Source organism: Lissotriton vulgaris, chromosome 1_1 (genome assembly GCF_964263255.1).
Source record: "Lissotriton vulgaris chromosome 1_1, aLisVul1.2, whole genome shotgun sequence".
NCBI lineage: Eukaryota > Metazoa > Chordata > Amphibia > Caudata > Salamandridae > Lissotriton > Lissotriton vulgaris.
Window position 1 is genome coordinate 1,517,956,903 of NC_141685.1, and position 12,388 is coordinate 1,517,969,290.

General features: G+C 43.2%; 1 protein-coding gene across 2 annotated transcripts in view; it reads right to left on the reverse strand.

The window, feature by feature from the left end:
- The window catches only part of MOV10L1 (Mov10 like RNA helicase 1), a 1,040,774-nt gene that overhangs the window by 959,036 nt on the left and 69,350 nt on the right, over positions 1–12,388 (reverse strand). For both annotated transcript variants that reach the window (XM_086967454.1, XM_086967456.1), the window contains exon 3: positions 2,087–2,252. In XM_086967454.1, the coding sequence (XP_086823580.1) occupies positions 2,087–2,252 (166 nt within the window). The remainder of the gene's footprint in view (positions 1–2,086; positions 2,253–12,388) is intronic.

The following is a 12,388-nucleotide window of genomic DNA, read 5'->3' on the forward strand; positions in this document are numbered from 1 at the left end:
AAACATCAAACTTCTGACTTTGAAGCAGGAATAGATTTTCTTCTGCTGGAGTCTAGGTAACAATTTAGAAGCTAACCTTTGCAAGAGGCTGGCAAACTGATCAGAATCCAGACAAGACAGCCTCCTGCCTCAACATCTGGAGCAAAAGGAGGTAGAAGATGTGGTCCTTCATTATATTAATATAGGGCTGAATCTGTTAAGAGTATTGCCCCTTGCCATACTTAATGCCCTTGCATGACTTTATGTTTATTCACACGCAGCACCCTGATCCATCCAGCTGCAAAAGTTGCCAGGGCCTCCTCTGAGTTGCAGCTCACCCTGGTCACCCCTAGAGCCAACTCATCTCCCCTATTACCTACAAGCTTCCCTGCCAGAAGCATTGTACTCTTTAATCCACAAACCTTAGGTATGGCACAGCTTACAAACTTCCGTCCACCAGCGTTTCTTTGCCCAGGTGGGAATGAAAATTCACTATCCTACTGGTCCAGTCTGAGCTCCTATACCTTAGCAAGTGGGCTCTTTAACCCCAAAGTCTTATTTAAACCAGGTACAAATCTTTAGTGTGTAATCTAATAAAAGTTGTACATCCATATATTGGTATACAATTTCTTATTTTTATGCTAAATTGTGACTTTTCTTTCAAATTAAGCAATGTATACATTTCCGGTCATTAATTCAAAAAAAGAACCAGTGTTCAGACTACAAATAACAAACTGTATGCAATCTTACCTATTGCAGTTTTAGTTTTTGTCATTAGAACCCATTATGTGCATACATAAAACAGAACAGAACTTCACTCCAGTACGAATACATGAGATGACGGGCTTGTTTGCGGGAGTGGCTGCGGGGAGCAAGGCACTTACATTCATATGTGTTGCCAGTGAGTGCAGGTGACATAGTTCGGGAGTGAGGTGCTCCAGCAGATCAATCAAATGTGCTCAGTGATCTAACCACTAGACCATCTGGTGCTACTTTTGGACGAGGCAGGGGAAAACTCTGACTACCCCTACACGACACCTAGGGGCTGGCTTCTTACCTTCTTCCTTTTGGCAGCACGCCTCACGGTATCTCATGTTTGGGAAAAACCCCTCTCTCCAGGCCTTACACTCTTGTGGACTAAAGTGTGGCACATTTATGCCATGGAATGCCTGACTGCATTACTTAATGGTAAGATGTTTGAAAGGATATGGCTACAGTTAAAAACTTATGCAAAAAGAGATGAGGCTAGTTTGACTCCTTTTACTGCTATGGCCAATATCCTGCAACATGCTTGCTTTGTTTTTCGTTCTCCAGGTGATTCGTCCAGTGAAGGGGCCGATTAACTTTTTTGACTTCTGCTTGATACTGTGCACATGTACTATGTTGTAGATGGATGTGTGCATTTTGCCTTTCTTTTGAGCGGTTCTGGAATGTACTTATTGGTGGTATTCTACACTCCTCATAATACACCGTCGTGATTACCCTGGATCTCCCACCCCGCTTTCCTTTTTTGTACAAATCTAAAACTTCAAAATAGGGGCATAAAAAAAAATACATGAGTAAAAGGGCAAGAAACCTGCTCTGTAGCATTTAGCACCGGGTGAAAAAGAACGACCAGAATTAGTGTAATCTAAACCCTAGACAGGTTTGCATTTTTGAGGTATTATAATTATCTGCAAATCTTGCTTTCTACTTTGTGTAGGTCTCCTCTTCCATAGTTTCCCACTGACAGTCCCAATAGGACTTAATTTCAGAGCAAACATTTTGACAAATCCTTTCCACTCATAAAACTAATTCTACCATCTCACAGGTCCCGTGAAGGTCTGCTTAATGTTACAGATTTTTATACTGGAGAATTTATTTTTAAGTATTACACCCGTTCCATAGCGAACATTACAGAAACATAAAAACTGTATTTCCATATATCAGTGTGAATAGCTGTTTTTAATAATACAAAGAAATTGGCAACAAATTACCCATGAATTATGTGGTATACGAGTGGATTAACTTTTAGTTGAGCTCCAGTGCTACAAAAGTTCACCAACAGCATGAAAGTGATCAACAACATTCAAAACCACAAGAAAGATTGATTTAAGCCACACATTACCTTCACACACGTCGCTCATTGAGAAACTCGTGTTTTGATTAATAAAACCACCAAGCTTCGTGCAGGCGGTAACATTGCCAATCATAACCTTCATTTTCTGATCCCAAACATTTGGAATTTCAGAAGTGCTGCTATTCTCTTCCCATTTGTCGTGGGCCTTTTCCACCTAAGACAAAGATGCCTCTGTTATTACCCTTGCAGACCTTTACCTGATTTAAGGGGAAAAGGATCATTTAGAAAAATAAATTGACAAAGTCAGTAAGTGTACTTCTGTATAATACTGGTAAAGTTTCAGCGTATGAAAGAGGTGGAATGAGATTATGCTTTTACGGTTGTATGTTATTATAACAAGATACATTTGAGGTAAGGTATACATAGGCAAGACCAGTGAATGGTGGGAATATATACTGTAAATATCAGTCTTTTGATGCACTTGTTTGTGATGGAAGTACACACAGGCATGTACACGTCTTTGAAAGAAACTAGACAATTATGGAGTTATCTAATTACGTTCATTTTAATTCCCATTAGCTTGAGAAAGGAGGCACACTTTATATATAGCACAGAATGTGCCTGCACTGAAACCCACTACTACACATCAACAAGGACCAGAAGCATATTATGTTGACACTTAACAAGTTTATGGGAGTAAAGGGTTTGAGAAAATGCCCCTTTAAGAGTGGAGATCCCATTTATTGCTGAATTATTTTGCTGGTTTTTAGAACTCCAGGTTGCAGTGTATGTGCTCGGATCACTGAAACATGTAGAAATTGGCTTATCCAGGTTTGTCTTATTTATCAGTCTTATAAGGCCATAGTAAATGGTACAGAAAATACACCTAAGAAATAGAAAGTTAAAATGTCACCTGTGGACTGCAGCACATATTGTGCCATCCACTAGTGTGACAAGGAAAACAAAGCTTCAGGCCTCCCATTGCGGCCTGACTGCTACAGTTGAAACGTGCAGCAAAACCTGTAATAATAAAAACTTTTAATGGGTTAAAAACCTTTTTTTTCTTTTTTTAAACAGTAATAAGTCACCCCTGTGTAAGCCTAGTAGCCCAAAATGCAGGGTGCATAGTATTTAAAAATGGGACACACAGTAATTTATTACTGTCAGCATGTCCCTACAGTGTTAAATACCCAAAAGCTACTTAACTGTGGAGTCCTGTGAGAAAACTAGAGTAGACATTAAAATATTAAACGGGCTATATAAAGTTTGTCCAAACTCACCTATCGCAAGCAAGAAGGCTCCTGCTGCGTAATCCATTGCTGGGTGCCGCTTGGACACAAATCTTGCGCCGACCTCCATGCTGGTCCTACTCTTAAAACGGCGTTAAGTTCAGAACGAGGATGGACGATAAGTGCACAGACTCATGCCAAGGGTAGAGTGAAGCAATCGTTTAGGAAGAGACTATAACCCTGAATTGTGTACCGAAGTATCCGTGACAGGAGTTTCGATCACGTGCCAGAGGTGGAGGTGGAGAAAGAGAGTAGCCAGTGGAGAAGGCAAAGGCGAAAGAAAGGCGGCGGTGTACTTGCCGACAGCGTGCTCAGTGTCTTCAGCTTCCAGCGTTTCTTGCCGAGGGGGAGAGGCTGCACCCCCTCGCGTGTCGCACATCCAGCTGCTCGGCCAAAAGAGGTGAGGCCGCAAAATTAGCACAAGGCGCAGGAACCAGGATGCGAGCGCGGCTGCCGGTAGAGGCAGCCGCTAAGTAAGAGCCCGGGGAGCTGACCGGGAAGGCAATCTGACTAGGTCTGACTTGCCTGCGGTCTCCCTCGTGTGCTCCGCTCGCAGGTCAGGACCCTCGTAAGCTGCTCCGCCCTGCTGCTGCGGCTCCGGCTGTTGCGGTCTCATCTGGCTCATAACTCAGCCTCAGCTCCAGAGAGACATAGAGACACCTACGTGCATGACTCATCCCGCCCCATCGGATACTTACACTTGTAATTCGCTGAATTTACAGCTTACACTGAAAATTATAGAATACTCTCAGAAAAAAAAAAACACTGCAGTCTCATAAACTGGACAAAACTGGTAAAAATCTCCTGCCTTAGATTATAGGTTACAGGAGCCAGTAACCAGGGCTCAGGGTGTTCCAGGAGCCTTACTGCAGAGCTCAACAAGCCTCCTAGCCATAATCCTACCAGCTACGAGCTCGCTAGTTTCTCACACTCCCTAACTGCCAGCGCAAAATAGCAAATAGCTTGCGGTGGAGTAATGAGAACAAGAAATTCGACGCTCCTACAGCGCCAATGAAATGAAATGAAATTAAAATGAAAGAAATGAAATGAAATAAAATGAAAGAGGTACCCTGCCCTCATAAGACAGCAAAGCGCCTTAAAGAAAAAATGCTGTACCCCTTTGGAGGAGGGGCCTCTAACATGGGATTGGATTATAGAGAAGAAGCGGAGGCGGTGGCAACAGTAACCTACAACGGAGACATTTCACCAATAACTCCACAGGCAAACAAGCTCCAACAGCGTCAGCTTGCGCCCCCATGCGGGTCAATGCCAGTACTAGACAAGGGCTCACCGCCAAGTAGTCATAGAAAAATAATCGTCAATACTGCTAACAGAGACATACGGGACTTTTTTCCTCACAAAACTTCTAAATGTACATATCTGCACGTAGACCAAGATAATGATACAACAAATCCGGACACAGCCGCTAATTCACCAGGAAACAACATTCTTTTGTGCCCAGCAATCCCGCTATCTCCACAAATAACCATAACACCGGGCGGTCTACCAGTACAAACAAAATCTGCATCGACCTTGCCTAATAACAACGCCGGTTTAGCTAGTCCCCACATAATAGTAGCTCAACAGACCTGGGACAACCAAAGGGTCTCTCCAGCTGACGGCGCAATCAATGTACAGCTGGCAGCAGGTCTGTCCCATAATAAGGGGGCGGGCGAAATTTGCATCTCAGCACTCAGTGCACATGCAGAGCCTTTCCAAAATTCTACAACAATCCTAGTAAGCCCTGGACCTGATCATAATGGCATTAGTCATAGTCAGCAAGCCCAGGGGGACCATATATCTGACCATATATCGGAGAAGCAGCCGGCTAAACTGGACCATCACCTTGTACTGATCAATGACGTTTTGGCCTCGATGGTAAACGCAGCTATAATGCACGCCGACAAGTTAGACGTCCAGATAAGCCTACTGCACACAGTTGCCGGCCTGATATCAGGCATACATTTAAAACTAGAAGCCTTGAACTCTTTAATACAATGCGCCCAGGCAACTACCACATTTAAACAACAGGTTTGTGGATGTAGCCCGGTGCTGCTCTGCTTGGAAAAATTGCCATCAATAATGAATACACTGGTTGAAGATCTAAAAGCAAAAACGAGCAGGTACAGGAGCAATGAAAATACGAAGTCGGCAAATATAGACAACAGTCCACCTAGGACACAGACGATTATCGACTAACGGCAAAGAACCCCAGCAGGACATCCCAAAGACGTCGGCAGCTGAACTGAGTAGGGCTACAAGTAGGTCATTCCAAACCTCCTTAGGCGAATACAGCACAGCTGTTAAAGAACAAGCAAACTTAATCAGCTTGAAGGTGACAAGCCCTGAAACCGGCCACCTATCCCGGAAAAATAAGAAAAAATTTAAAAAGTTAAACAAACCAAGAAGAAGCAATCAGACTCAAAATGGTTCAATTAGGTTGTGGTTGCAGCCGGAAACTAATGAAAACCCTGTGGTCAGTATAACCAATGCCGTGCCTACCACACAGCAAAATCCCCCAACTCCAGACGGGAAAGATATTTGGCCAGACAACTCAACTAAAATGAGTCTAGCGGTTGGGCATCTCGAACTCCATGAGGAACAATCTACCCGTGCAGGCAGCCAGGGACCGTCTTTTTTTCCTGGCACCTTATCGAGACAGCCCAACGCCGATTAACGCAACGGGCAAAGCTTTAAACAGCAAAACCAGAAGTCCAACAAAGGAAAACAACCAGAGAACACACGGGAAGGTCTTCAATGACTCCAGTAAGATAGCATCAAACAAAACAAGTGAAGCTTTGCCGCTGATAACAAAAATGGGTCCCACAAACCACGCAAACGATGACGTAAATGCTGGGTCACGGCAAACCCGTCAGGATTTAATTTGCCAAGACCCTCCCATAAAAGGGACACATAAGCGACAAATCCCATAAACACAGGATGATCTGAAACTATGCCTCCAGCCAGAGTATGCCTCAAAGGGCAAGTGAATCATACTCAACCGTAGCAATCTATTAAAACTCTTTGCGAACATCCCAGGCCTGGAAAACATAACGTCAACTGACATCGACACAGTTTCCTTTTTCACGCAAGGTTCAGGTGACATTAACGAATCTACAGAATTGCTTTTCTCAAACCCAGACATAATCTATACATTAAAAAGAAACCACCAAATACTAGAAGATTGGGGCATAAAGATCACGAGTCGGCCGACAATAAAATACCCTATGCCTTTGAAACACGCCCACCTGCAGTACCAAATTGACCCCAGAACACTGGACAAACAAAGAGAGAACCCGAAGGTAGAGTTGTCACTCCCACCCTTGAAAACTCTCTATATACTCCATGGGAGCGAAAGTGGAACAAATATAAAATTGACAAGCAATGGGTTGCTTAAGGTCACTACAAACATTAGTAAAGGCACCCGGAGCTGCTCAATTCAGAACATCTCACATGAAGACTGGTCTTGGGTGCCTCGTGCCCTAACTTGTAATTCCTAAACTCTGTACTGTTGTAACTAAGACCACACTACCACACTGGCAGGCAGACTTACCAGTTATAGAACAGAAAAGGGAGATAACTGGGGAACAACATTTATCCATAATGTCCTGGAATGTAGCTGGGATACTAAAACTAACACAAAATCCCGCTACATCCCAACTCTTCACTGACATAGACATAATCTGCATGCAAGAAACGTGGGCTATTAAACCAGTTTCAATCAGGGGATTTGCGGACTATCACAAACCGGCTGTTAAAGAGAATATCTTCGGCAGACCGTCTGGAGGTATCTCCACTTATATTAGGCTTTCACAGAAGTTACAATTTAGGGAAATCCCAACAACGTCTAACTTGTACATGGCCAGCATCTTGAAATGCCTCTCATCAAGTAAGGGCACATTGTCTATATTATTTATTAATGTTTATTATAACCCTAATGGACAGGAAAAAAAAAAAAAAAAAAAAAAGAAAAACTCTGATGTTACTAGAAGACATCGAAAATCTTCTCCTACAATTTGCCCAGATGGACTCAATAATACTCGGGGATTTCAACACACAATATTGGAGACAACTTAGTAAAAAGCCACACTTCCCCCGCGACGGAAGCATTCAACGCCCTCTTGCATGCCTACCAGTTGGCATCAGCCCACTCCCTATCCTTAAAGGCTTCCCCAGGAACCTTTTCTTGCCCGCCAACGTACATCAATCTTACCACAATTAACTATATATTTTTAGGTTCTCGGTTACAGAGCCTGATGACAGGGTTGCGCAACGGAAGGAAAGTGATCATGCGGCTCTAATAACAACTTTAAATCTGACAGCGGACAACCACTATATACCTAATCTACTGGGATCGACAACCGGCATTGAACAGCACACATTGGCAAGAAGGATTAAATGGGACGCAGGCCCTATACATAAGTTTGAGGAATGGAAAAAAGTTTGGGTGGACGGTACTTTAAAGGAAACAAACAGGGGCACAATTTAAGACTGGGACCAGCTTGCCCACAATCTGGTTACACACCTACAAGAAGGGAAAATAAGAACGACCAACTATCACCGAGACAAAACCTCAGTGACATATCTGCAATCCGAAAAAGCGTGAAATTAGTGCGCAACATCCGAAAGACTTATCTGAAAACCGGTTCGATTAATGATAAACAACTCCTGCAGGAAACAGCGAAACTACATTCAAAGCAAGTTTGGGCGGAAAAACGGAAGCAAACTGAAGCAAAATGGCTAAAAATCTTCGGACTGTTGAGTCCCAGCAAAACGCAAGAGTTCTGGCAATACCTCAATACTCTAAATCAAGGGAATACGCAGAGAGAAAACTCAATTGACTCTAACACCTGGATAGCCCACGTGACATCTTTATATAAGGAGGAAGGCATCCAAAACCAATCAAAAACAGAATTAGACAACGTAACACAACTGTCTAACCCTAAAAATTCATACATATTGGAAAAAAGCTAGTTAACACAATACTAAACAAAATCAGACCCAATGGAGCGCCAGGACTCAACGGTTTGCCGGGCTCCCTCTTTAGACAAGACACAGACTTTTGGTCCGAAAAACTGTCAGTGTTATATGCGGAATGTCGATTAGCAGGCAATGTACCGGATTCTTGGCGCGGGTCGTTCCTACATCCCATCTATAAGAAAGGGTCGAAATCAAATCCACAAAATTACCGGATGATTGCACTCCTTGACATTGAGGGAAAAGCCTACGCCAATACCCTATTAATAGAACTTTCAACTTGGGTCAGTGAGGAAGGCCTCCTGCCATTCTATCAAACAGGGTTCAGACCAGGTGCTTCAACAGTGGATAACATCATAGCCCTCTCATACCTAACACATAAGGCAGTGGCACGAAAATCTCCCCCCATCTTTGCATGCTTTATCGACTATACTGCGGCCTTTGATGGTGTCGACCGCTCTATTCTTTGGCAAAAACTGGCTACCTGGAATATCGACCCACAATTACTTAAAGCAATTATATCTTTATATTCAAACACATGGGTCAGAATCAAACTGTCAACCACGTCGGCCTCAGAGAAAATTGACACCAATCGTGGCTTGAAGCAAGGATGCGTACTTGCCCCAATGTTATTCAATTTATACACCGCAGACATGGGCAAAGCCTTGATGGGAGCATCACTAGCAACTCCCCGCCTTGGGCATACCAAGATTCAATTACTGCAGTACGCTGATGATCTGGTATTACTAGACCACACTAAAATTGGGCTACAAAAAGCATTAATGGCATCGGGCACCTATAATGCAAAAAACAAACTGATCGTGAATGCAACCAAATCAAAAATAATATTTGGCCCTTTTCCGAAACAAAAAACATAAAATGGAAGATAGGACAATTGATGTTGGACTGCACACGACAATACAACTACTTGGGAGTTTGGTTTTGTGAAACAGGGCGCCCAGGAACACACCTCGAGAAAATACGGGCAAAAGGGAAAAGTATCTCGTACGCCCTGGGAAAGCTGCATGCAACTCTACACAGCCCTACAACTACAGCAATTCAAAGAGTATTAAGGGCGAAACTAATACCGTCATTAAATTACACGCAGCAGGCCTTTCCAGGCAAACTATCAAGCACCCTGGAAAAAATACACTGCTCGACCTATAAAAAATTATTCCACCTACCATCTAGCACCAGAAACACTCCGATACTGCTCGAATTCGGCTTGACACAACAAAAGCTTGAGGAACTGGCCGCAATTAGTAAATATTTCTACCTCACAACTGCAGCCCCAGAAAACTCGCTGAAATCCAGCATAAAAAGTATTTTTCTGGAAAAAGAGAACCCGTGGTCAAATATACTCGCCTCTGCAAAAGAAACTCTGAACCTTGCTGTGAATAACTGGGACCCTAAGTTACTTAATTATGCCGCCATTAAAAGCGAAACGAAACGACAAGTCCGGCTCTGCTCGCGCATCACTGACCTGGAAGCATTGGAATTAAGAGGCTTACACGAATCACTAACACTCCCGCAGCGGGCACAGTCCTCGAAACAGCACCATATCCAAGCTGTGGGCAAGCTGGCAGTCAATAGGATTTTAGCATTTCGATTACACCCGCTGCCCCTTAAAGAGCTTTACGCCACGAATAGACTTGAGACAACACATTCTGAATGCCACTTATGCAAGTATAAACAAGGGAGCTTCACTCACATCCGGTTTTGCTGCCCGGGGCGGTCTGTCGAGCGTAACCGCTATCTAAAGCCAATTCTACTCAGACAAGGAATTAGAACTACAAAGGAGGCGGTGAACTACCTATTCACAATGGATATAGTGAAAGATATGGCTGTGTTCAGTAAATTTATACAACAGATACGTGGGAAGCTGATGGCCCAGCCTAAATTAGGCCCGCGGTCGTTAACTGTTATGAGACATTTCAGCCTACGATGAAATGGACTAATGAAGTTAGCTCTTTTAACTATGTTTTTACTCATTTTTAGTTTTTTGTTTTTTTCCTCTTTTCTTTTTCATTTTTTTTATTTCGGACATGAAAACAATGCTCACCAAAGTTTGTCTTCTTTAATGGTTTTGAGTAACCAAATAAAGTTTTTTTATTCATTCATTATATAAAGTTTGGGACCAGCTAGATAAATAATAATCCCAACTCTATCTTTTATATTTAATAAAAGCCCTGCCTGAAGCTCCTGGAGGCTAATTTACATTGGCTCTTCAGAAACTGTCAAATTAATTGTTTGACGTTAATGAGATGTGAAAATAAGAGAAGGGACAATGGCTTAGGAGAGGGGCGGTGTTTTCTACCGCTGGTAGGGTCATCAGTTGGGGTGGGCCCAGGAGCTTTAATAACTTGAAAGTGATCTGCCCTGGCACAAAGGGCACAAGCAAACGTAAGGTTACATATGGAAAGTCCAGCCTTTGTTACCATAGTCAGGCCGGGACCAGATACATTGGAAGGAAAGCTACCCCTAGAAGCAGTTTTGAATGATCAGAGGAAGGGGACTGCATATTACTCTGGCACAATGAGGAGTGGGCACACAGGCCCTGCACAAGGGGAAAGAGTTTTCCTAATCTTCGATTTTGGAAATAAGGTGCACTTTGGGAATGTTTGCAGTAGGGCAAACACAAATCTCTGCAAAATTGGGCAGGCTTATCCCTGGGAACATTTACTCCATTGGATAGGTAGGAGACAGGGGTGACCCACCCCACCTCACTCGCTGGTGTCACTTTCTGGACCGGCGGAAGAACAGAAGGAGCAATGCACCTTCCGTTTCAAACTCTGAGGAGACCTGCAAGGCTGGAAATCATACCATGTGTACCCATGGCATAGAAGTGGACTCCAAAGGCCAGTTGACTGACCTCTTTTGTAGCTACAGAGCCACAAGGGGCCTTTTCCCTTAAATGCCTAGCTGACCAGTAGCAACTGGGCCTGCACTGGACCTTGCTGTTGATGATGCCCGAAAAGTTTCTTTGTACATTCCCCTGAAGTCATGGTGGTCTTCAAAGTGTACTCCTATGGTTGTCTTGACACCAGAAGAAAGGATGAAAACTTGTCCTTTGGAGCTTCAGTAGGAGATTCTGGAAAAAGTACCCAATTGCCAGTTCTACTGCATCTGATTGGATTAAAACTAGTCCTGCTCCGAGCTACATGCACCTCAGAAAAGAAAAGAAATGACTACGCTCTATTCTACAAGAATTCTCCAAGACTCCAGATCGTAAGGGGTAAAAAACTGCCCCAGGTGTCCAACCCTTCTTGGTTCCACATCTGCATCTAGTTTCATTGGCAAAGTGCGCAGAGAGAATTTCTCTTCTCAAAAAAGTGACAAAGTCTCATTCTGCATTTAGACTTTAAAAAAAAAAAAAGAAAATCATGTCTTTGTTCAAGAAAATCCCCTTCGGAAGTGGGACTTGGAAACGTCTGTGAACTTTTTGACTTACAGATTTTAACCTGGAACTATCCATGTGGGTTATCTGACCTAGGCTCCATCTTGGCTGGCCTAAAATAGCATTTTGTTTCCGGTCTACCATGATCACAGACTTACAATGGTGGTTTTCTTTTTCTTGGCGCTTTTTCACTTATATATGACAAATTTTATCTCTCAGTACCCCTTATTGGATTTTTGTTATTTTGCTTATTAGCTTTCTCTATTTTATAGATTGGAGGTTTATTATGTCATGTCTTTGTCTTTTTAAATGTTTATTTCTAAATGCTTTCCAAAGGGCTAGATGTACGATCATTTTTTGCAGTCGCAAACGGGAAATCGGCCAGTGGGTGGCCACAAAACAGGTCTGCCCTATGTACAAACCCTCCTATGAGAGTCTGTAACCCATTACTGACTTGTAAAATAGAGTTTGCGACTCGCTATTAGGAAGGGGCATGCCAAGGGTGTCCTTTCCTAATAGCGAGTCGCAGGGTGATGTACGATTGTTTTGCAATTGCAGTCACAAAACACTTGCAGTTTACCACCCATTTCAAAAAGGTGGTAAGCAACTCTGACACAGGAAGAGGTCCCCAGGGGAACTCTTCCCCTTTGCGACTGGCAGAGAAAATATTTTTTAAGAGCAGGCAGT